Raw genomic sequence first — 26,970 nt, 5'->3', positions numbered from 1 at the left:
TGTTCTAATAAATAAAAAATGTCCAGATGTTCAAATATGTAAAAAAAAAGAAAAAAAAAAAAAGGAAGAGTTCAATGGGGTGTCCTAATTTTTTTTTTTACATTGATATATACTCACGTGTCATCAGCAGATTGTACGCCTCTTGCTTGCTGATCTTCCCATGGTACCAGCTGCCAAAAATAGAGAAAGAAAATATTGAAATAAATAAATAAATAATCAAACCAACAAGGCAAATTGAGGTTGAAGGGGCAGCAGAAGTGCTTGTGAGTCAGTTCTGAATCAAAGTTCTTTACTCAGTTTACGACCCATCAAATCACAGGCACTCATCAACCTGTCCTAGCCAGTGACGTTCTCTGGTGAGATTTATGACTTGTGGCTACACATCTCGAAACACAAACACACAGAGGACCATGCAGCAGAGCTTCTGACAAATACTGTTTGTGACAACACCACTTTCATGGTCCCAACCAAACAAAAACTAATTAGACCCCAGCAGCTCCATCAGGAGTACGGAAGAACGTCATGATGGTTATAGGGCAGCTGAAAAAAATTTAATGTTGAAAAAGTAATTTAATGCACGTTATAAATCCTGCATAAAAATATATATATATTAAAATATATATAAAAATAAAAAAGTATATATAAGAAAGAAGTTTCTCCTGTTCAGGTCATGTGTCCACCTATTCAGTCTTCTGGAGCACATACTGAAAATGACCTGCGGGTAAGCAGCACAAGCAAGCTTGAGCCACAAATTAACTCTGCCTTTATATTTAGAGGCAAAACTGCATCATAATCATATGGTAAACTATAAACATGTTTCCTGAGAGGCAGCCCATTTGACTTGGTACTAACAGTATTTAAGCACTGGGCTAATAGCAGAGGGCTGCGGCACAACCGAAGCCCACGGGAGCTGGACAAACGTCAGATATTTGGCAGGGTTTGGGTTTAAAACTGGGCTTTGGACAGACTCGGTTTTGTGTTTCTAATGACGTTTTTAAATGTAGTATATTTATTTCTTTTATTTAAAGGGCATCAAGCTTGCAAGTATCAGCAGCATCTGATCAGAGAAGGTGGATGAAGTTCTCTGCCAGACAGCATCAGCAAAAAATAATATTCATAAACATGGTTTGTTGCAGATATATAAAATTTCATTTGCCTTTCATCTGTTTTTCTCTTTTTATCATAATTCGAGTCTGGTAGTTGTCTTTTACGCTGTATTACAGAGTGTGATCCCTTGCAATTTAAATAGTCCTACATACATTTCTTGATGGAGCAATTACAGGAATGTAAGAACTGTACCTTCCACGAACATTAAACCAGCCCCATTTCGTTATGATGGATGTATGGAGTAGTAATAAACATAATATATATATATATATATATGGGGTCAGAAAGTACTGACAAATGGACCAACTGAAATGTTCCACAATAAATTGGTACAAAATCTTTTTGCATTGGCTTCTATTAAAAGTTGCTGTTTTGGAGATTTTGGAGGTTTCCGGGCGACAGCAACGATATGTGCACATGTGCACGTTTGTGCTTATTTACCCATAGATGACCGCAGTATTATTTGCTTATTTAAACAGCCCATTACGTTTACTGATTGAGCTGTTATGGGAATGTAAGAACTATTCATCTATTGTTCCACCACGATGTGGAACCCCTCACCGTTCCTCAAAACTGTTCGCTTACAGGAAGTAAAACAGAAATTATGTACAGGCTGATGTGCTTTTTATGCAGGATAGTAGGTCATCTGAAGGTCATCTGGTCAGACGGCGGAAGCATTTTAGTGTACAAATGTAAACAGGGTCTGATATACAAGGCGTGCGAGTGGGTCTGGGCTTTAATTGTAGTAGTGCCAGTCGGGCCTGATTGGTTCAAGCCAGGTAAGGTCAAATCCCTAACTTGCAGGTACTGACCAGGTTCAGGCTTCAATTTAATGTCTCTGCAGTTCTCTAGCTTACAGAAAAGAGTAGCAGTGTTAAAAGAATATGAACAGACTACAATACATACACATTCTACAGGCAATATAGCTAATTAAACTGCTAAGTAATATCTATACAGGTGGCCCAGAAATCTCACCCATGCCCTGGAGAATAAAAGCAGACATCAGCTTTTATATAAAAGGGGACATCTCCAACCAAACGAACAGTAATAACTGTTGTTTCCATCGGTGCAGAAAACCTGACGCTGTTTGAAGGTCAAGCATTAAAACGTCCTTCCTCTGGCTTCCAGTAAAAGGCTGAGCTAAGAGAGGAGTCATCGCCCCTGAGAGAGCTGTAATATCTCTCAATTAAAACAGAGTGGCTCCTTCTCTTTAAGTAGGCCAAGGGTGTTAATCATTTCCCCTTAAATAAACTGTTAGGGATGTGGTTGTATAAAACAACATTGTCCCCTGGCTGAGGAATTTCAATAAACATGAAGCATTGATCACATTAATTCTGCAGCCTCCCCACAATATGAGACAATACAAAGCAGTGCGGTGGCTTACATTTTGCCCTCGTGGGGATCCTCCTCTCGTCCCTGCAAACAGAGCAGTCATTAATCACAGTGAGCACCACTTCTTGAACAGCACTTCAGTCTATGACCTAGTCTTTGAAAAGAGCTCTTACACTCAGTCAATAGAAGGATAATACAGGAATACTCTCATTGGATGGCCCTAAAGTTTGCACAATAGTAAGCTTGGAAATCAAGGGTAATTGCTGTGGAATGATTAAGTGACTGAGCTCAACAAACACAAATTTAAGGTCATGTTCAAAAAAACTTTAATGTGATCTATTATAAATAAGGCCAGTATGCCCAGAATGCATAATGCATGCTTTACTGGCTACATAACATGAAAAGTGTTTGGTCCCTGATGATTGCCAAATATTTGCAGATTGGCAAATATAATATCATTTTCACTTTTCAGTGAGGGCTTAAAAAAAAAGAAGAATTAATTCATAATAAATAATAATAAAAAAATCTATATCCACGAGTTGGGCTAATTATGTGTACTGTGGGCTAATTATGTGTACTGCTGCTGTGCTGGGTTCAGGTAAAAATTTGCTGCTGGCAGCAGACCCCTCCCCACCTCTATACAAAATTAAAAACTCATGAAAATGATACAGGTGAATGGCATATTCATTATTGAAGACCTTACATTTTGTCAAAAGGTGAGGCGTCTGCGTGTATACAAGTGTACTGCCTGATGTGGACATATTCATTTACTAATTACAGCACAACTGTGAACTGGAACACTTCAGTTAAGATGGCCCCAAAAAAAAAGCCAACAATAGGACTTTCACAGAACCCACAAGACACTTACCACCTCCTCCACCAGATCGTCCACTATAAGGCCCTGCTCCTCAGTTCTTACGTTGGTCACCCACATCCAGCCATCTTCAAGTTCATTGTGAACGATAAACATGTCTCCTTTAAGGAAACTGACACACACAAGCATGTGTATAATGAGTAAATGCATTAATTCACAAACAACATAAGAGTTTCAAGTTTAAAGAAAAGGAAAACATGGGTATTAGGGCTGTCAATTCAAATGGGGGGTTAAAAAAATATTAAATAAATAAATAAATGAATAATGGCCACTTCAATATTTAAAAGCTAATTTTGCTGTTGTTCCAGGTATGATTCAGCACAATTAGTCAAATATGATGACTGCCAAATGCACAGAGCGTGCAATGGCTGACCATATATTAAAAAAAAAAAAGCAACTTAAGCTTTTATTAGATCTTAAAATATATGAAAAGGTCACCAGTTACAGACTTTAAGTAAATAGCATAGAGAGCAATATTTAGACAGCCAACAACATGTGGTGTTGGTGTTTACCTCAGTCATGTTACCTTCCTAAAATTGAATGCATTTAAAATACAAATCATTTAAAATATTCAACAATCAATCCTCCTGCAAGACGTTGGGTTATGCAAAGTGACAATATATATATATATATATATATATATATATATATATATATATATATATATATATATATATATATATTGTTATGCAAATATAACACAATATAGCAATACTTTGAACTGCTGGGTACATGAAAACATGTATACCTGATTTCATCCGTATCTGGCACTTTGGTGTATGGAAGGATGGCTCTCACTCTTCTCCTGTCCTCCACGGGCTAAGTGAAACAGACAGACCCATCCACCTCAAATTAGAATAAATTTACCACACAAAAAAAAAAATGTCTTGAGACGTGGGAGAAGAAAAAGTACTGGACTACAGCACAATAAATCTGCCTTATCAAAAGTTGTAGGAGCACCAGTCACTCCTTCAGACATTATTTGACACTGCACAGCAGATTAAAGATGAAGGTCATCTGATAAAAAAAATAATCTTGTTTTTCTATGTGGGTCTCTGAGCTTTTTAATCACAAGGTCCGTGAACACAGCGACATTTCCGGTATTTTCCAGGTGATCTAGCACCATTACCTCTGGAGGAGCCACTGGTGATAGCAGCTTTTCACCTTTCAGCAGGCAAGACACGTAGCTGTAATAACCAATGAGGTCCGACAGGGAAGAGAAACGTCTCCCGCCAATGTAGTAATCCCCACACATGGCGATGATTCTGGAACAAAGACAAGTCGTGTCACCCGGTGTCCTGACATTGTCCTGACAACACCTGTTTACCTGGGCTTTCAAATGAAGAAACCAGGTGGTAATACTGAATGTTTTCAGTTTCAGTTTTCCACACATACAATACTTTTTCTGCATGGATATACAGTTTTGTAAAATAAAATGGGAATGGGACACCCCATGAAAACCTTCGTTTTAAAATGTGGACATTTAGGCTCCATCTTAACAAGCTTGAGAAACAGAGAGAATATAACTAAACAAAGAAAACTGAGGAGAAGCCCTTAAAATAAATGGGGAAAACAAAACAACAAAACCCCCCACTAAAATCAAGGCAAGACAAAACTCATCTAGACGTCCTGGTCTTTGTCTAGGTGTTCTCTGGCAAACCAGTCTGTCCCTGACGTTTTTTTTAGTATGCAGTCTCTTTCTGATGGTAGATGCTGTACTTTGACTGACACCAACTGTGGCAAGAGCTACGCATAGTTCTTGTGATGACATTTCAGGATTGTTGGAGACTTGGTTACTCATCTTGTGGTCTTGCTTTTGGGCCGAACTTGCTAGAACAGCCTAATCTAATTATGTTGGCAGTTATTATTCATTATTACAATTTTTTTTTCTAATTTTCTAATTGTTCTGAGATATTTGAAAATCCCTCCCCAGACTCCTCTGCATCTACAGCCTTGTTTCTGAGGGCCTAAGAGAGCTCTTCAAAATTTGGCCATGTTGATCTACACCACCCACTTCACCAATCAAGAGCACACCAAACTAAATGTCTGAGGTTTAAATAAGACAGGCTACTCCAGAATCCTCTCTAACCGTGCTCTAATCATCTGCAGCTGATTTTTGAAGTAGTAATAAATGTGGGGGTGTCCTAACTTTTTCCTTACAAGAATTTTGCTGCATTTCTATTAATTACATTTGACTTTTTTTTTGTTTCTTCAGTTGTATGTGTTCAGTTATTCTCTCAATATTGTTTAAATGAGGATCACATTTATATATAGGTGAAATTGAAAGCTTTTTAGGGGGTGTCCTAATTTTTTCACATGACTGTATATTGCACTGTTGTATGTATAAATAAGTAAAATAATGTGCATTAATTAAACTCTCTCCTCAAGAAACAGTAAGACATGTCTATCCATCATAATGATTATGATCATGGGGGTCAACACCAACAACCATAACCTTCACAGTCAATAATGTCACTTGGATAGAATGTCACTTGTAGAGTCAGTTGGGGGGATTAATTATTTCATAAGATTTTCAGTATGTTTAGAAATATTGCCACTAATACTAGCAACACAATAGCAACCTTCTGAAATACCAAAGCAACTACTTAAACTCTTCTAGAAATAACCAAGGACATAAATTAAAATGTATTTATTTGTCTGCGTTTTGCTGGATTGTCGCCTACAGTCAAGTTAACACTCAAGACTCGAGTGTTTTCATGACAGCCTTTCACTTTTCCTTCATTGACAAACGCATCGCTTTGTCAAGTTACCTTCTAATCTTTAACAACGGAAACTAGCGACAGTTATTTGCCACTTTAAAATGTCACCAAGCGTGAGAACGGCACTTCACATTTAGACTGTGGAGGTGTGGGTCTGCTCATGCTGGGAGCTGATGACTTCTGTTTTTCAGGTCCACCCACACCGTGACCGAGACCATCTTCGCAAAAAATATCTACCCAAGTGCGTCTACAATGCAACTTTAATGAGCTCTGACTGGCCAAATTAGATGAGCTTTGGGGTCGACCTAAATTCTTATGAGATGCCTGTTTTAGCTACAGCAGCCCTTGCATCTGGACAGCAGTGATAGGCGAGTTCAGTTCTTTACGATTCGGTCTGTGAATTTTATAGTGACAGTTTACACGGTTTTCCTCTTATTCCAAATGTGGTCCATCGGCCAAAACATGACTGTGGGAGAAAGCTTCTTCTTTAGTTGTAAATTAAATGTCTCACTTTATGGTTGGGAAATGAAGAGGTTTATGTTTGGAATAGCTTAGAACTGGGCAGGGTTTGGCGTGGGTCTGGAACCTACCTGGAATCATAGGGGGCAAGACCACAAGGAAGCAGAACAGCAGTTTGGCGCTTACCTGAAATGGTTTACCACATTGGTCATGCTGAGGAAGGACAGCACAAAGGACCCAGGCCGCCGGTCACTTTCCCTGATCAGGTAGCTGCCCGGTGTCCTGGCCTGACGCAGCCGCTCCTCTGCAATGGTCCGGTCTAGCTTCCCATGGTACCATCTGGGAGGAAAAACAATGCATATTACAAGGAGTTACTACTGGCGGTTCTTTTATTTGTCATGAATATTCACTACTTGATTTACTTAATGTGCCCATTTGATTCTGGTAACATAATAGATCTATGTTTTTGCATGCCGGACTAAATTAGCCCTAAGCATTGTGCCAGCTGGTCCGTGGGGAGGGGAATAACGAACTTCTTATTGTGGGCTTGATGAATTCTCCAACAGGCAGGGAGAGGCGAGGAGAGACTGCAACTCTGAAGTGCTTTTAGAAAATTGTAAAACAATTTCAGTATACAAGATACAATGTCTCGGAACGGAACTGTCCAAATATATCATAACTGAAATTTTGCTCCAAGTAGGCGGCTCAACACAGCAAAAGGGTTAAAAAGCTTTCAAGCCAGCGCCTGTGCCATTAGCAACTTGCCACTCCATAAATTAAACAGTAGGTTTTTTTTTATTCTAACACTGGTTATAATTGCAGCATTTTTTTTTTTTATCTGAGGAGACAGATAAAAATTAACACTCGTCCAGTTTAGCACCCGGTAACACAGGGCCCAGAGGGAGAATGCCAGGAAGAGGAAGAGCAAGAGCAGGCGAGAAAGCAGAGATAGAAGGGGTGAAAGGAAGACTGACAGAGCGAGAAAGTAACAGATGAAAAAATGCTGTGCCAGCACTTTTCAGCCCCGGGTTTAAAGAGCCAAGTCTGGTCAGAAGAGCTAGAGACTCCAATTGTAAAGACAAGACAAGACTGATGAACCGCCCTGAATGCCACTGACCACGTCTGGTGAAGGCTAGACAGCTTAAGTGGTGGACAAAGACAAATAACTGCTGAAGAACAAGGCAATTTGTCAGGCTTGTCTACCAAGTTCAAAAGGTTCAATGCAAATAACATCATGTAAATGGCAACAGCATGGGAACAAGAAGAGAGAATAACAAACAGGATAAGACAACATGGCACAAATATATCATGACACCAAGAAATGCTCATGATAAGCAATATGTGGAACCCACGACAGGTGGGGATCCTCTGAACCACACTAAAGTGGTTCTTCCATTCAACATAAAAAAAAATCTGAATGAATTAACTACTTAATCAGAGTTAAATAAACTCTGTTCCATTACTTATACCTACATTAAGTACTTTTTTGGTTTACCTGTGATTTAATTTATCATGGTAACGACATCGACATATTTGCCCAGCCCGATTTATAATATATGAACGCAGTATGAGCAGTGGCTACAGGAAGATGCATGCCAACATTCATATTCAGAAAATAATGGCTTACAATGAAATCAGTACAGCTAAAATATAAGGATTTGAATAGGGTTGAAATGCACAAAGGAGTATTTTTGAGATATTAATCTGTCCATTATCTGAGCTTTTTACATTTTATGAGGTGGCAAATTCACTGGCGAGAAACAGCAGACCAAGATTCATCAGACTATTGATTTTCCTTATTTTCCTTAGATACAAACAGTCAAGCTGCAAACAACAGCGCTTTCTAGAGTCACTGCAAGCGAGAAGGTCTTGTGGGCTAAGCAATCGAAGCGGTCATGTCACAAAATAAACCAATCACGCAACCCCACACACATGGCGTCGGGAGCGGAAAGTTTCTACGCATACAGCGCCCCCTTGAGGTAAGCCCCTGGTCATCGATTTTAAGACCATAGACCAGTTCTCTGGGCCGCTCTGGGGCTCCATATAATAGCTCTCACGCTTGACCAAAGTAACCGAACTCTTGGAACAAGGGCTACCAAGGTCCACAAAAAACACACTAGTGTAAAACGCCATTAGTTAATTCCACATATTACTATTAAATACTCGTACAAGCGTGTTACCCCACCCTATTTACCTGAGGGTACTGTATACAGCAATAATATTTGGAGATGTTATGAAACAAGGTATGAAAAAAAAGTGCACATTACCATAGATCAGACTCCCCTTATTACTTTGAACCAAACTGGTGATAAATAATGGTGTTAGGAGTAATACAAATGAACCTAATCTCCATATGCAAAAATATGATCATAGCAACAATAAGAAAAAGGGGTTTAAAAAAAGGGAAACGGCCATCATCTTCTCAAGTACTGTATCAAGATTTTGTGGCAGCAGTCTTGAAAGCAAACGTGTGTGGCGTGCGAGGAGGAAGTGGAGAACATGTGGTGATGGTGGGTGAATAAATGACACAGAAGTGCATTGAGAAAGGAAGGCCGTGTTATTTTCAGTACCTGCTTGACAAAAAGATCTCAACACACAGCCTACCAACACATAGATCGTCAGGTTTACTGCAGCGCAGCGCTGTTTGCAAAGAGAACTCAATCAAGGAGAAAAACTTGGACATTTCCCAATAATCCAATTAGGCCAAGTTGAATTGTATTCATATCTTAATATACAACTATATATACACACACAGGGGAGGCTGGTTGCACTTTGATATCATGCTAACAAGATGTTCAACAAATCTATACATATATTTTAAGAGTTAAACAGTTTAGACAGAGCAAAACCCAATCAATCAACCGAGCATTTCCTCTAGTGAAATGCAATGAAAGCTGTTAAGGGAATCAACTGAAGTGTGGACGCTGAAGCTGTAACAGCTTTGGGAGACCAGACAGCATAAAGTTTTTTATAAAGCAAAACTGCATATGCAGCAGCAGAACGGTCCCCAAGAACTCGCTCAGGTTCTGCTGCCTTGCAGTGCTTTATATAATAAAAATGACATCAGCAAGGGGGAGTTATTAGCAGATCAGCTAATGCGCTTTAAGGAAACTCTGGACACAGGTGAAGAACACTGCTGCAGGCATAATATTAGGTCTACCGGATCTGAGAAGATGCACAAAGACTGCGCAAATGTTTTTTTTTTTTAAGATGCACCTCCTAAACACACACATCCAGATGGTGCGAGATTAGTGGAGGAGTTTTGCAGGTACTTGCTTATTGCCTACAGCTGTGGGGTTAACTGGAAGAGCTTAAACTATATGAACTAAAATACTAGTACTGCCATTGCAATGCAAAAGGCCTGCATATGGCAACTCCCATTTGGCTTAAAAAAATAGGGGGAAAAAATTGGTCCTGTATGACGTTAATTTCCTTTTGATGGATTACACACATTTGTAGTGAATGTATACATGCTTATGAATTTGATTCATAAAAATATTCCCACAGTAACAATTAAAACCAAGACCCACTGGGCCAAAGCAGTCATTCCTGACACACACAGCTTGTCTAGCACCCATAGAGAAGCACTGCCAATAGAATAGAAGTCTCTGATAAACAAGAAGCAGATAAACAAGAACCTGTTGGCACCATGCTTAACAACCGGGGTTATGAGGCCCACAGCACGGAGCTTTATATGGTGGTGGGAAGTTGGGGATGCCGCTACTGCATGGTGGTGCTCCAGACAATTCTTTTGGGAGGAGGTGACCTAATACGCCTAATATGACCTAATACGCCAACAAGACAATCAAGTGACTGAGTGGGTTGAGGAATGAGGAAGTTAAAGTGATGTCATGAACCACGCAATCGGCAGATTTAAACATTGTGTGAACTGGTGGGATTGCGCACAAAGTAAAAATCCAACCCAATCTAACGATACGGGACCGCAATCAAGGCCAAAGAAAGCCATGCAGCATATCTGAGCAATTTCCTTAAACCATCAGTCCACAATTTAACCATTTAAAGCCATACGGTGTAGCCCTGTCAGCTCAGCACAGCTCAACAAAACAAGCAGCAAGTTAATTGCAAAACTACAAAATATGAGGGGCAAACAGACCCTTCTGCTTGGGAGAACATGCACAAGTACAGCTTTCATCACACTGAGGAATGCTCGATCATGTCACAGCATGAAATGTAGCTATGTGTGGCAACACGGAAGACGAGGCTGCCGACGTAACCAGTCTTATTATTTACAGGAGCTCAGCAAAAATCATCAAAATGTTGGATTTATCTATTATTGACTATTCTCCGACATGCTGTGCCATCCAATAAACTGCACGACCCATGAGAAAACATCTTGTCTGCTGCTGCAGTCGCAAGGCTTGACCTATATTACAGAAGAGACCCAACAACGGATCCGGAATGGCTGCATTTGGTGCCGTTCCGCACAGCTGTTGCATTACTCCAAACGCGTCCAACAAATGCCAGAGGAACGCAAAATATTTCCTGCCGAGTGTGGATGTTTGCACTGTGAGACCAAAACGAGAATACTGAACAAGTAGTTTAGCATTTTACTTTATATTAAAACTAAATAAATAAATAAACTGAAAACTGTACCACTTTACAGACATGTGCACTTGAACGTTACACTGCTGCAGTTTAGCAGTCTTACTTGATCTTTCAATATTAATATTTTTTTATTTGAGACATAGAAAACTGCCTTTACCAAAATAAAATATATGGTGGCTGTCAAAATGGCAACTTTTCAGTTGAAGGAAAAAAGCCATATTTAACTTTCAATGGAAGACAATTATTTTATACCATGCAAATAAATATGGCGCATATATATATATATATATATATATATAGTGTGCTCACTGTCCCCAATGTGTGTGTGCACAGATGGGTTAATTCAATCTATGTCCAACACAAATGGTGAATGTCTGTCTTGTCTTTTAGCAGTCCTGGTACTGTAAGGGAAAGTGTGATATCAGTGCATTCCTGAACAACAGTTCAACATGTTTGCAGAAGTAATCATCCACAACAAATCAATTTATAAAACAGCACCATGTATGTGATCAAAATATGAGCAGGAGAGGAGAAATAAATGAATAAATAAAATCTGCAATGACTAAACCGTACAATTCTGTGACCACGAGTTACATATCTGTTGACTAGATTAACTTCAACAGGAAGCTTTGGTTGCCAGCGCAGCGAGCAAGCGAAGGCTTTGTGGGAGGATTAGGCAGTAGTTACTCGTGTTGTCATACATGTGGAATTGAGCCTACATCTGAAAGCAGCCCTGCAAGAGCGGCTTGCCTACTGCTTTAGACTGACTCACACTTGAACAGAGGAACAGGAAGCACGTTGGGTTGGACAGGCTGCAGTCTTGCAGAGAGTGTTTGTGCGTGTGTTTGAGAGTTGGGGGGTGGGGGGGTGGGGTGACTATGGTATATCTTAAAGGGTGCTACAAATGGTTCTTTCAGCGTTGCCATAGAAGAACCATCACATCTACACAAACCTCACTTCATATAAAAGATTCTTAACCAATGAAACCCTCCTCGCTCTCACCCATCTCTCTTACAAACATGGTTCTTTAGAAAACCAAAGCGGTTCTCCTTAAGAGAGCTTTGCTCAAAGAAACATTTGCAACACCTTTCTTTAAGAATGAACTTTTATGTGTCTACCTTTGTATACTTTTAGACTTGAGACACCTTGGGAAATGGGAAAGCACTAAAATGTGCAACACAGGGTGCCTCCAGGACCAGGGTAGAGAAGCACTGCTCTATGGAACCAAAACAAGGTGTTTCTTCAATGCCAGCACTAGATGTAGAATCATGTGTAGCATCATTATTTTTACAGCTCACATATTTATAACAATTTAATGGTTTATTTTGCAATGTCCCGTTTCTGGGCCTTTTTCTTTAACCCAGAAAGGCAATGTGACCATATGTTGTGCTATTTTGATAAATTACATGAAGGGCATCAAGCACAGTTCCTGACCAAATGAATGTTGCATTACAAAGAGAACATCATTCAGTGCAAAATTGTACTTGTAAATGTTTTTTGTGTGTTGCCACTTCCCCTTTTCGTCCTTTCCAGCTTATCAGCAAAACTAAAAATAAAACAAAATGCTGTGAAATGTTGAGCACTGTGAACGTTCTTAGACTTTTTAATGTTTTTTTTTCTTCACGCTATACTCATCTACTCCAGGTATATCTCCCTTTTTCAAACTACATGGCCTGAAAAATGGTAAGATGAGGAAACACTATAGACCTTAAGTCATAAAAGTGCCAATACCAGTGAACTTAGTCTCAAATATAAAAGATGGACACCAAAGTAGAACCTGTGTGAAATGTGCCATAGCTCAGTCCATACGTCCAAGTTCCCTTAGTGAACCAGCCACTGAATAGTTCTGCAGTACAGCATCGCTCTAAAGAACCCTTTGGGCATCCTGACTTTAGTGTAGCGCTCATCCTTTGTAAGAAATAGCGACATTTTTAGACCAACACAGCCTTGAGGATGAGCGCTTTAATTATTCACCAAGAAAGCTTCTCTCAGTTAGAGTGCCAGACTGGACCTTGAAACAGTACTGACAAGACACCCGCAAATCAGTACAGTATCTTCCTCTTTCTCTTTCTCGCTTGGTTTATTGAAAACAGGACATGACCTTTTTACGGTTAGTCCATGTCAGCCATCCTGGGAAAGAAAGAAAAAAAAAAAAAGAGGAGGGGAGACCTCTCAATTTACAAGGCTTCATCTCAGAGGAAGCAAGGGCAGCCTGGGCTTGTTGAAACTTGATTGAGGGGTCGCTCTCGCACTCTTCCTCCCGCTCATTCCTTTCCATCCTCCATCAAAGCACTTTTAAGTCATCTCCCCTTTCCCCAAAGGATCCTGCTCACCTTAAAGGGGTGGAAAAAAAGGAATGCCTCTCCAAAGACGTCCAGCCACCGCTCATCCTCATCAACAAGTAATGAAACTGAACCACTTTACATTAGAAATGTGCCCTTTCCGTGCTGCCAGCCTTCACTGGGGAATCTGAGCTTATCTCATATTCAGGGTGAGGATGTGAAGGTTTTCAGCTTCGACTAAAAACCTCAAAAACTGTCCATCAACGGGTTTCAGAGTGCTGGCCGAGTGCTGGGTGCCATACGGTGGGGGGGAGGGGGTTGTACTGGAATTTGCTGGGCGATTCAGCTTGTTTAAAAACACCTGGAAATACATGAGTAAATAAACAGCAGTTTTTCCTTCCTGTAAATCTATTTTGCTGTCTGATTAACATTTACAGTACTGAGTAACAGCCCTGTTGGTGCAAATCCAAGAGGAGCAGGGCAGAACGGAACCACAACTTTTTAGGTTTGTAAGACTTACTTTAGCTTGGAGTATCTGGTTTATTGCTCACTTAAAACTTCTATATAACAGAAGATGAAATTTTAAAACTTAAATGTCACCTTTTACTATAATACCATGGTACACTGATTGTAGCACCAAGCAGTACAGTGATACATATACAAGTTTCTCTAGCTAAGATATTTTATAATACTAAATTTTCGCAGCATACTGTAGATATCCTCTAAAAACTAATCAATCATCGACCAACTGCTTGCTAAAGTATGACGGAGCACAAGTATCCCTGTTTAATTAGAGACACCGTGGCAAATTGGGAACAAAATTGATCGTTTTTAGAGATGCTGACAGCAGTTTATAAAATCTGGCACTGTAAGTACATATTGTGATCAACATTTAAATGTCCAATATTGTCATATTGTTCATCCTAGGAGGTTTTAAACCCAGAGCTAGTTTGGGGAAATCTGAGACTAATCGTGGTTGTTTAGAATAGGGCTGCCCAATACATCATGAAGCATTGTCACAACAATGTGGGCTTGGTGCAATAGTAACATAGGGCAATCGTGGAGACATGGAGTGCATTATTAATATCCTGGCATGTTGGATCGCTGACTTCTGGTGAAATCTAGTAAACAATTCTGTATTTATTTATTTTTTTAATATCACAATATATCCCTGCTGTCCATTTTTGCCTGTTTTTTGTTTTCTCCATAATTGAAACTAGGGCTGGGCAATATGGCAATATTTTATCGTATCATTATCAATTTTAGTATCCTGATAGACAATATGCTTTTCTAAGCATATCCAGGATTATATAAGTACTAAAAACATGCATCAGCTGCAAGTTTAATTACCAACAGTGTAATTAAACTGGTTTAATTAGGAGCACAGATGTTAAATAAAGATCAGTGTATTCAGTATGAAGAGTATCTGAATAGTTGTTTTTTTTTAGTTTTCAAGAATCAGTGATTACATGTATTGTGAAATATTGTATATCATGAAAATGTCTCTAAATATCATATAGTATTTTTACCATATCTCTCAGCCCTAATTTGAACCATGTAGCTTTTCTGTACACTGTGCCAATAGTACTGGATGAATAGACCAATAGAAATGCGCAAAATTACTTAAAAACAACTCTTATTTTACATTGACTTCCATTCAAATTATGATCACCACCCAACACTGACAGCAACATTTCTTTATTATAAACTCTAAAAATGTTCTAGCAAAATATTTAAAGATATTCTCACTATACACTATATTTATCATGGCATTAAATGCTTCAGCAGAAGCAGATTTTACAAATGTCTATCCAAATACTCTAAAATACAAGGTACAATGACTATTTTTTTATTTGATTCAATTTATCCAATTAAACAGCATAATTATGCTCTCTGCAATGAAACACGCTGAACTGACAATACCCCTGACTTACTCAGAAAAAGCATACTGTGCGTAGATAGGCTAAAATAGTCATAACGCCCACCTCTGACACATACCACTGGTACAATGATTCACCAAAATAGCAAATATTTGACCACTGCTTATAACGTATGGGGGCTTTTTCAACGACAATGTTCCAAATGGCCCATGAATTTACCTACTGCTCTTCAAAAGTACAAATTCCATGCCAAATTCACAATACAGCTGCAATGCCAGCGAAGGCAACTTTGTGCCCCACTTACGCTGAATTCATCCTCTGCTGCATCTTCGCCTGTACCGCTCTCTCCCACTCACAAGGTAAGCCCACTCCGCAGCTTAATCTCTGCCGTCTGCCTTACCAGACATAACTCATCCAACTCCAACATGGTCTTCGCCATCATCCCGCCGAACAGCTACAGATCTCAACTCATCATTCCATTCTCCAAGGCAGCAGTTACATCAACTCCGGGATCCAAAAGATGTAAAGCAGAATCCACATTCGTTCATTCATTCATTCATTCATTCATGGCGACTGAAGGAGTTCCCATGAGAGACAGACCCTTTTTTTCTTAATAGGCTTCCGGCTAGACGCCTCGTCTTTATCTCTTTCTTGAAGTCCCTGCTCTGAAGACAGCCTAATACAGCCAAGAAAATGCAAAAGCAGGACTGGGGTGGAGAGTAGCCACAGTAGAGAGAGTGAGAGTGAGAGAGAGAGTGAGAGGAGAGAGACTATGATGCAAAATGGGGGTGGGAGGTGGTGGGGGTTGAGTGTGGATGGCCAAAGACTTCAGTTATCCACTAACCTCACTCTCTCTGTTGCATTTATGAATGAATCTGGCCTTATGATGAGTGTCCCATTTATCGCAGCCAGACAAAAGCTACATTTTCGTCTTTCAAAGCAGTCTAGTACTGTTGTATATGGTTATTACAGCAATTGCAATACATGAAAAATCATTGGAAAAAAATAAATCTAACAATATATATTGTGAATCCCTCTTAGTATTTCTTCACACTCTTGGGACAATCATAAGTTGGAATTTGAGCACCTTCCAAGTGGCTTAAAATTCAACCCACTATGCAAATTTACAGGGCTAACTGGGACATTTGTTCCCTAAAGTTTCCATACTGGGGGGAAAAAAATAGGTAAAGCAGAGAAGGGGTCCAGGAACAGCTGCGAAACAGCTTTGTTGTTCTTCACACATGACAGAGTGTCACAGCTTGTTAGACTCAGCAACAGCGAGAGCGGTAGCACATGGGTACTGTCCGCCGCTATACAGATGGAGGGCTTAAAGACCATCTTTAGTGAACAGTGGCTACGGAGCAGAGGCAGGAACCTTGAAAACCCCAAGCTGTACACTCGAGTTAGCATGCATTAGATAAATCTGCACTTTTGTCCACTTGTAGAGAATACACCTACAAAAGGTGTATTTTTAGAAAATGTGAGTCTTCCACCCAAAATGTAATATTTAAAACAAATGACTTCCAAAAACATGTCCTGTTCTAGTTCAATTTGATTGTGTAAGACAGTCTGCAATGCAGAGGTCTTCAAGAAAGCCCGCTCTTACCACGAAGTCTAACAAACACTTAAGTCAGACGGATTTTAAAAGAATGCAAATGCCGCTATGCATCACCAGAGATGTCCAAGCTACGACACACATGTAGAAAAGACTCCTTATCAGGGATACACTGACAAGTCTTACTGACACCACTGGAAAAGGGTCACGTTTCATCAGAGATGGTGATTTATCCTTAAATGTGACACTACTGTGAATATCAATATCTTTGACAAGTACAACAGAGTACACTAGCGGCCTTAACAGAAAGGCAAAAAGACATTCAGACTGGGAAAACGAGACAAAGAATATCTGCTACCTCAAATATTTATCAGCCATATTGGGTGCTGATGAAATTCAGTATCAAACATTGTCCTTGATTTCACATCATCAAGGTGCTATTTTTTAGATTTTTAGATTTTAACCCAAATATGACCCTTGATGTGAGCCTCCCCATCAAGTTAAATGTTCATATGCTTCATTAAATGTTATGCTAAACATAGTCCCGATTTAAGTGTCGTCATTGGCTAGCGCTTTAGAGAAAGATTACATCTGTTGTTTACAATCGCAGTAAAACTCCAAGTAATACCTTGCATTGTGCTCATTAAAATACTTTCTTACTTTCCACAGCTTAACAAAAAAATATTATATATATAATATATATTATATAGATATATGACACATACTGGTCATACTGATCTAGACAATATACTATCCAGTAATAAGTTGCACTAAACAACAGTAGTGCGAAGTCAATCCAAAGGCAAGTCTCTTTGTTGCTTAAGTAGCCCAAATTTGCCCTGTCTACTAAACCAGTGTTTCTACAGAGATAATTAAGCAGCATGGTTAGAAAGAAATCTTCACGAGCTACTGTATATATCAGCCAAAGACATTAGCAGTGGCACGGCTCTCGAAATCCCAACCTACTCTCTCCCAACACCCCTTCACCCCCACCTCCTGATCCCAAGAGAACCTGTTCAGGACTCCAAATCCTCACTAATCTTCGTGGAAACTCAACTCAAAATCAACGACTCGTTTTCAAGAGCAGCATTTGTTTTAGCTCCTTCAGAAGACTGCGGCCTCGCTGGGAGCTTTCCATTTCACTTTCATTAAGCAGCAGGCTAGTTAGCATCTGTGCAATATTTATCTCACTGCTGGCACTTTTGTTTATGAATGAAGCGCGTGCTGCTCGGCGGCATGAATGATTGTGGCTGTCTCTGGTGCTCTACAAAGCACTAAGTTTAGTCACGCATGCTGCGAACACGGGACCCTGTCCAACCTCGTCAATGTTTTCCACACTGTGCTACACGTCGGTGCCTGCTTACGGCGCGCCGAGGAGACAAGGCCGCGCGTCCCGGGGCGTAAGCTCTTTATTCTACTGCGCTCCCCGTGTTGCGGCACAAATTCAAGACAATCCCGTAATATGATGACTTCGAGCGCGGTCATCAAATTAAGGAAATGGCCCTGCAGATAGATGGTCAAGCTTCATTTATAGGATTGAGGTGAACGCCGCGCTCTGGAAGAGAACCATTCTGGTCATTTATTACATAGAACAAGACAGTAATGCATTCAACGGAGTGAAAGAGCGCCGGTGTCACTGTTAATATTCTGTGTAAAAAATGGAACCCCTGCTTTAATGCTTATCTTAGCTATTGATGTTTTGTCTTAAGTGAGTCGGGGTAAAACACATCGGACACTGGTGATTCAACTGCACACAGTGGTCAAGGTTCATTTTAATGGGCAATAAACTATATTTTTAGACAATTCTCTCTTTTTGGGAAAAAAAAAAAAAGGCATGTGATGTGGTTTGGCACATTTCCCTACAGTCATGTTTGTGTATCCAGTGTAGGGTTGCAACAAATGGCTACTTCCATAATTGATTTGATTATTATTGATTAATCATTTAATTCAGAAGACAAAAAGCACCGTTATTAGCCGGTCAATAACTAAGTGGTTTGAGAAGTTATTCACCTTGTTGAGGTTTCTGTTTCTGCTAAAGTTTAAAAACTAAAGGCTCCCTGGGGTTAAGCTGCATTTTAGATACTTAAAGCCTAAGTGAACTATTTAAAGTTCAGTGGTAAACTTTTTAAAAAGATCTGTTTTACAGAGACTGCATAACTGTAACCCATCTGTTTCCCGGCATACTTTGTTAGCCTCATTTCACCCTGTTCTTCAACGGTCACAATACCACAGGACCACCACAGCGCAGGTAGTATTTGGGTGGCAGGTCATTCTCAGTACTGCAGTGACACTGAAGTGATGGTACGAGTGGACCAGACAGTGTTTGAACAGCGTTTAAACACAGAGTCTACTCTATTATTGACGACACTAGTCACTTTAAATACACTCTGCTGCTACCTTCTCCATTTACTGATGCTCTTCTCTCTGTATTTTATTTTCATTTTTACATATATTTTTATATATTTATGTATATTTTATTTATTTAAGTACTGCTGTCTGGGTAAAACTGGGTCCTTGGGTACCACAATTTCGTTCCACCCCATGTACCACATGTGATGCGAATGACAAAGTCTCCTTGAATCCTTGAATTATGAACTCCTAGCTAGCTCATCCACCATGTAGAGGACAGTCAGAAGCTCATCTGTTGCTGCACAGTTTGTGTTGGTCATCCCCATCTAGTCCTCCATCAGTGCTTAATCTGTTGGCGGGATTTTTGTGGTTTTGACTATTCCAAGTCCAGCAGTAACGCTAGGCTGTTTAAGAACTCCAGCAGCACTGCTGTGCCTGATCCGCTTGTACCAGCGCAACACACACTACTGACATACCACCACCATGTCAGCGTCACTGCACCCAAATAATACCTGTTCTGTGGTGGTCCTGTGGAGTGCTGACCGTTGAACAGAAAAGGTTACCATACAGGCTCCTATAAGTTGAACTGATAAAATGGACAATGAGTGTGGAAACAAGGTGGTGGTGTTAGGGCTGATTGGTGTAAATGTTTTATATATACACTTTTTGTTAAATATGTTTATCTGTAGGACAACAATCCACTGTAACCTACAAAGATACGTTTAGTTAACTAAATTCAGTGTAAATATACCATGATATGTACCAAACCCCTATTTTTAATTACCACAACATTGAAAAAGTTTTTTTTTTAAATAAATGTGACTCAAAAGTAAAAATGGAATATCATCTGTAGGCATGCCTGTTGGGCTGATAAAAGGAGAAACTCTAGCCTTAACTAGCACACACACACACACTAACATACATGGTGTGCTGTCGCAACATTGGCAGTACGTTTCTTTCTGTGGGGTAGTAGAGTGCTTGTAGTGTGGGCGTAGTGTGAGCATGATAGGCCACTTTTAGATGTTATCATAGATCTTAGGTGAAGCACTTTTAAAATAGCTCATTTAAGGCCAATAGTGGTTGGACCAGCCTCAGCTTCAGCCTCAATGTCGGTATTGGAAAGGCAAGCAGCAACGTACCACATCTACTATGGCCGCCACGGTACATACAGTCATTCCGAGAATACACAGTGCGCAATAAGCCGTGGAAAAAGACTGATGAACATAGTACAGAGCCAAATTTCACAAGCGTGAGTTCCACCCGGAAAACCTCAAGCTATAAGCCGTTAGCAAGTACAGTTTGGACTTGCAAAGTATTGTGGGTAAACAGTTGTAGATTTACGAGTACTGCTATGACTAGGGGGGGCTTTTTTCACCCTCACCTCACAATGAGAAATTTTAGGTCAGATATTTTCAGCCTTTCAAAAAAATAATTTAAAAATTAAAAATAAATAAATTAAAAAAGTAGCATAGTAGCTGTTGAGACCTGACGACCAAAACAGTGAATCGGCTCATCCCTCAACCAAGAGCAACATCCCACCACACAGATAATAGCCCTAGATATGGAATAGCTATTTAGTGATAGCTTTTTTCCGATTTAGAGCTGGGCTCCCATGACTGCTGAAGTATAAGATTATGGCACACCTCTTGGTCTCGAGTATCAGAATGCAGCCAGGCCTTTCCCGAACTTGCCAACCATGTCTGTCAAGGTCCATCAACCACACGTTCTTAGTACAACCTCGGCCTTATTTGGGTCACCAGTCTACTGAGCAAGCATACATACATACCACAACAGTGACTAAATGGACGCTCCTGGGTGTACAGGAGACGTTCAGGAGACCATAGACCATAACCAAGAGCGCTTAAACTTTTATACAAGGAATCTGGCCAACTAGGGACGATTTCATCAGCTCGCAGTTAACCCAGACAATGGGCCACTAACATGGAAATGAAGTATCTGAAATTCCGTTCCCGTTTTCAACAGGGAAAAGCAGACCATAAGCGGTGAGAATTACACTACTGGCTCCCTAATCCCCATGTAGTGCACTGTGTAGTTCTTAAAATAACTGGCCCGGCACCCAAACAGCATGCATGTCTAACAAACAAAAAATAATCTGAGACTCAAGAATGTGTTCAGAGTTCCCTGCTGAACATATAGATTGCAGTATTTGAGGTGTTGAAGCCAATTTCAACACTTAAGCAATGCAATATATAGGGGGCGCAGGGTCACATTGATGTGTAACCTGGGTTTAATTCTTTTAGACCTAACATTTCTGAAATGAGAGGTTTGGCCCCTTTGATTAAGGGTGTGTCAGCCTAGTGCGATTCCTCAGTTAGTGCAGTTCGCTTGAGTTGCCTTTCGAACTCCGGTACAAAACAAGCAGACCGAGACCTGAGCAGGTGGGTCTCAGCCCATTTCCAAATGAACTTTGGAGTGGTTCATGTGAAGTATGAACAGAAATCATACCAAAGGCATCTAAATAAACCAAACACAGGAGTAGTACACGGGCACGTGTGAACTAATTCCTGCCATTTCTAATATCAGCCCTTGCTCGCTCCACCAAAGTCATGCCAACATCCACATCTGCCTGCTTCATCACATGTGAGCCTATATTATAGTGCCCCGAACCACACACCACCACAGGACTACACAGTGTTTCGCAACTAGCCACCATTAGAACAGCATTCCTTAGTGTAGTTGCCTCAGTAAAGATGCGTGACAGTTGGGACGCAGCCACAGTAAGGTTACAATTGTACAGCTTTAACGTGCGGCGTGAACAAATTAGGACGTGTACGTTATCAAAAATCCATCGAACTACAAGTATAAACACACTCTCGGTATCTTTCATCAAAGCTAGCTCTAGTTAAGACTTCCTCTGTCAGCACACTCAATCTCTCAATCCATGCAAGCAGCATAACAGCCCATTAGCCCAAAAGCACACGATTCGGCACATTATTATATAACCAGCTGTTGTGAAGAAGCCATAGGTCTGCGTGTATCAAGTATTTCACAATGAGTTTAAAAACTCGCAGCTCAGCCAATCAGATTTTAGAACCACAATCTATTTATAAGAGGAGGCTATGCCTATATTTGCCTTGAATCAGAAAGGCTTTTAATTGAGATGGTTCAATACAGCCCATCACATCCAGTCCTTACAAGGCAGTGATAAGCACAGCTTATTTTTAATGGGCACAACACCTTTTCTTAGTCTGGCAAGCAAAGAGCTTGTCATAGTTAATGGATCTTGTCTTTAATAGCCTATAAACTACTAGCTGTCTCTACTGTTGCTTCAGAAATGTTTGTATGGGTCTGCATTGCTTTTTTCCTCCCCAAACAATCATGGGAAAATCACAGCCTATTGAGTTTTAGCAACTGTTTTCTAGTAATTCTAGAGATTCAAGAGAGTCTCAAGGACCTTCAATATACAGGACATAAGAGCACTGTCGCAGTAAAGCAACACACTCCAATATGTGGGAAGGGAATGAAGGGAATAAAACTTATTTTTAATGGAAGCCAATGTAAAAAGACTTCATTCCAGGTCATTCTGGAGCATTTCCATTGGTGCAGTCAACCTCAACTTTTACCACACTGCAAAGAACAACTGCAAAATTGAATCATGTCAAAAAGTTCAATCTAGCAACATTTAAGATACAAGATTTTTGCATGAAATGTTCATTTTAGGTTTAATGTTTTACTGAACATTGTTTATAAAAACAACAAAAATGATTCTACAGGCATGAAACGAGCTCACGACATGTTGTGAGGCACTGAGAATCAGGTCCCACCTCCACATCCTGTATCTCTACAGGCTGACACAAACCTTCCTCATCTATTACCCATACAGAAAATCCGTCACGCAGTCGGAACAGAAATTTACTCACTGTTTATTGGGCTTTCTTCGGATAACACCAGCAGAAACCACCACTAAAATAATATATAAAATAATGCTCATGCACGTCACATGCAGAACTCATATAATCGAACGTCATTTGAAGTACCGGCAATCAGCTGAAGTCAAATCGGCGCCATTTGGTTTGGGAATACGGTTCATTTCTAGGAAGTGCAACGTGCTTACTTTGAGTCATAAAGCACAACACATTCGGGCTCTTCATTTAGTGAAGAGGTGGATACCTGAAAGATCTCAGAGCTTAGAGTTCATGTCAAAAACCTGGAAATGAACAGTCTCTACGTATGTGACATACACCATGTCAATCGGTATACCAAGTAAGGTAACAGCATACCTTACTAGGTGATCAGAATCCATTAAAAGAGGTAGCCATCACAAGCACATGACCTTAGCTTAGTCTGAATAAGTAAAGGGACACTTCCAGCAAAAAGCAACAACGGCTCTTTGACCCAACGGTGTACATTTAAATAATAATAATAATAATAATAATAATAATAATTTCTCACTGCTACTGTCCTTACAGTACAACAGTTTCCCCATTCCCAACCCATCATCCACTGTACACTGCCTCATCTCCTCTGTCTTGGGCCTAATGGCTGTACTGTCTATTGTACAGTGTTTGGCAGTATTTATTGCCTGCATTTGTTGTATTAAAAGGCTGGCTGTCTGCTGATGGCTCAAGTAGTGATGACAGTGGTTTTGGCTCAGTGGTTACGGCACTGGGTTATTAAATACAGGGCTGTGGGTTTGATGCCATGACACTGCCACGGTTGGGCCCTTGTGCAAGGCCCTTAACCTCTCTCTGCTCCAGGGACACTCTCACCCTGGCTTTTCAAGCTGGGACATGCAGAGAAAAGAATTTTATTGTACTGTAATGCAAGTCTACATGGCAATAAAAGCTACTGCAGCAGAATTTCCTTGAGGAACCTACGTGCAGGACAGTCAGTCCCTGTTAGAACGAGGACAATCCACCCCTACTGAGAGCCATTTCTCCATTTCCACACTTCTGCTACCAAAAACGCCCACGTTGTAATATTATTACTGTTCAACGGTGAGTATTAAAGCATCAAGTCAGACATAAGCCCATTTCCACATTACTGGTTAGCGATGATTTATCAAAATAATAAAATAGCACTGTGTTTTTGCGCAGCCTAAAACTTCCTTGCTCGGCGATCAGCATTTCTGACATGATTACTCATTTCAGTACTACTTTGGTGTGCTGATAAAACCTCAACCTCATGACGTCATTTGGAAACATGGCTCTGCAGTGTTAAGTGAAGCCTCTGCCACACATTACCACATCATAATATCTGCATAAGGCAGGTTACCAAAGACGCCCAGGCCGCCAGGAACTGAGGAACACATGACGGCTCTGACTGCTGTTCTTTTTCCACAAAAACAAAGAGCATGAGCTTCTGTCACAGCTGCAGCTAGCTAACCGTTAGTCAGTTGTGTAGGTCTAGTTATTAATTCCTGAAATTGCACAGGTTTACATATGCAAACACAGAGCAGGTGGATTTCTCTAGTCGTAGACTCCACTAGATTAACTACAAACTTATTAATCTGCAAACGGCTCTGGACGGAGGCTGGTGCACCATCTTCTCTGGCATCTTCTCTTTATTTCTAAGAGTGCAGGCCTGCTCCCTGTCTAGGAAACCGACCCAATGATGGCGAAGGAACAAACGGTTACTTTTCACTAAGAAATGCCATCATCTCTTGCTCACATCAGTCAGAAAATGTTATGAGGTGTTGTGTTTGGGCCAAGTCATGAACATACAGTCAACACGGAAAAGTGCAGAGGCTATACCTTCCCTTGAAACCACAACCATTCTGAATTATGCAAACTTCGGACTTGGGTGATTTAGTGAGACTGAAAGGAGCTCCGCTTTGATATTAATGGCAGGGGATTTTTGAGATATTGGTAACTGAATTCATGTCAAACCACACGGTTAAAAAGTGGCTTTTGGTTTTGTTTTGTTTTTTAAGGCACAAGCTGTGAGCCAAGGGTTACACCAAGGGGCAGTGGTGGCTCGGCGGTTAGAGCGCCGGGATATTGATAACAGGGTTGTGGGTTCGATTCCCGGGCTCGGCAAGCTGCCACTGTTGGGCCCTTGAGCAAGGCCCTTTACCCTCTCTGCTCCCCGGGCGCTGCAGTTGGCTGCCCACCGCTCTGGGTGTGTGTGTGTACTCACTGCCCCTAACACATGTGTGTGTGTGTGTGAGTGTGTGTTCACTACCAGATGGGTTAAATGCGGAGGACACATTTCGCTGTCCAGTGTACAGTGACAAATACGTGCACCTTTACCTTTACCTTCCATGTATTAACCTAAAGCATGCACACCTGCATGGTCTGATCTGGCTCTTCCATGACTTTGGGAAGCTGTTCCCGAAGGCAGACATGTCAAGCCTGAGTGGTAGATTTAAGGGCACCTAAAAGACCCGTCCTTACTGGTTAGTGGGTGGCGCAGACAGGGAGAAAACAGCCTCCTCTTCCTCGTATTCTGGTCCATCCTGCTGGTCACTTTCGTCCACGCTGCCGTGTGCCCCGTAGCCAGGAGGTGGGGGTGGCGGTGGGGGCAGCGGAGGGAATACAGAAGGCCCGTCCGAGCCGGCCGAAGTGGGCGACATCCGGCTATCTGGTCCCTCCAAGGTAGGGGAATAGCAACCGCCTCCTCCGCCTCCTCCAGCAGTCCCTGAGCTCCCTGATCCATGAGCCGCGGGCTGGCCGCCACTCCCCGCGGCCGACAGCTCTTCTCCGGCCACTGGGTAGATCATCACGTCGGAGAGGCCGTCCGGGGACGTGCGGGAGGGCTGCTGGCGAAAGTCGCTCACCCGCACCCGGCTGGTTTTGGGGTAAAAGGAAAATTCGGTCGAGTCAGGCCCTCTGCTGTCGTCCGTAACCCCGGTCCCTGGCGATACGGTGGCCCGGTCTTCGTTCCTGACCTCCGCGGCCATGAAAAGCAGGGGTAGAGGAGGACGGGGGGGGGGGGGCTTTGTCTGTAACCCCAAGCTCCTCGGACCTCCTCGGACCTTTCCCCAAGTGTGTGGAAACGCGGAAAAACTTTCCTGAGGGGAAACTCAGCTCGGCTAGCTCTCAGGCTAGCTGTACGTTAGCTAGCTCCGGCTAGTCCCGCAGCACACACGATGCTAGCCAGGCTAGCTGACGGGCACTCGATGAGTTATGTCTTCATTGTTTCCTGAGTTTCACGTTTAGAGAAAAGAGAGAGAAAAATGAGAAATCTGGCCCCAAATTATGAAGAACGAAGCACCACAACGTGATAATAATAAGACCAACTAACCTTTTTGCCTTCCAGTAGGTGTTGGCGGTCCACTTGACGGGAATGTGCGCTTTTATTGTCGGTCCGAGCCAGTCTTCTGTTTTTTATATGGCTGTTATTTTCTTTCCAATAAGTCCTGAAAAAACACCCCAATCCGCCTTCTCAACCAGTCCACACTTACGTCCTAGTGCCCCACACTCGTCTCTTTTCTCATTTCCACTCCGAGAAACGGACTGCACTGTTTTCCTCCTGCGTAAGTTGGCTTTTCTTTCGAGATTACTTGGACATTTTGCCACAGCTGCTCCCAGTCCCACTCCTTTCCCCCCCAGACCCAGCTAACAGAGCGCCGAGCAGTTCACGGCTTCACCAAAGAATCGTTCTTCTCAATCAATCTGCCGAACCGACTCACTAGACAGAACCGAGCTTTTTCTTTCAGTGTCTAGGCAATATTTGCGCCAGTTCATAATCTACTTTTTTTTTTTATCAGTCCGACTACATACACCCGTAACTCCCTTGCCATGTTAAGAGAAGTGCCCATGCCAACGCACACAATTTTGCTTGCCTGTGTTGTGTGAGTGGCTCGATTCGTTGAACTGCACCGTTCGTAGGAGTCGGTTCGTTAAACTGATCATAAACTCGATGAGATCTGTTGCTCTCGGAA

General features: G+C 41.3%; 1 protein-coding gene across 1 annotated transcript in view; it reads right to left on the bottom strand.

The window, feature by feature from the left end:
* The window catches only part of rasa1a (RAS p21 protein activator (GTPase activating protein) 1a), a 41,635-nt gene extending 15,012 nt beyond the window's left edge, over positions 1 to 26,623 (bottom strand). Inside the window, exons 1-8 of the mRNA XM_072665213.1 lie at positions 26,331 to 26,623; positions 25,481 to 26,228; positions 6,679 to 6,831; positions 4,443 to 4,578; positions 4,062 to 4,132; positions 3,308 to 3,425; positions 2,492 to 2,523; positions 118 to 170 (exon numbers count right to left, since the gene is read on the bottom strand). Of these exons, the coding sequence (XP_072521314.1) occupies positions 118 to 170; positions 2,492 to 2,523; positions 3,308 to 3,425; positions 4,062 to 4,132; positions 4,443 to 4,578; positions 6,679 to 6,831; positions 25,481 to 25,986 (1,069 nt within the window). The 5' untranslated portion in view covers positions 25,987 to 26,228; positions 26,331 to 26,623. The remainder of the gene's footprint in view (positions 1 to 117; positions 171 to 2,491; positions 2,524 to 3,307; positions 3,426 to 4,061; positions 4,133 to 4,442; positions 4,579 to 6,678; positions 6,832 to 25,480; positions 26,229 to 26,330) is intronic.
* Between the last annotated feature and the right edge of the window lie 347 nt (positions 26,624 to 26,970).

This window comes from Salminus brasiliensis, chromosome 20 (genome assembly GCF_030463535.1).
Source record: "Salminus brasiliensis chromosome 20, fSalBra1.hap2, whole genome shotgun sequence".
In the NCBI taxonomy this organism is placed as follows: domain Eukaryota; kingdom Metazoa; phylum Chordata; class Actinopteri; order Characiformes; family Bryconidae; genus Salminus; species Salminus brasiliensis.
The sequence above is the reverse complement of the archived record's forward strand: the minus strand, read 5'-3'. Positions and strand labels throughout refer to the sequence as shown.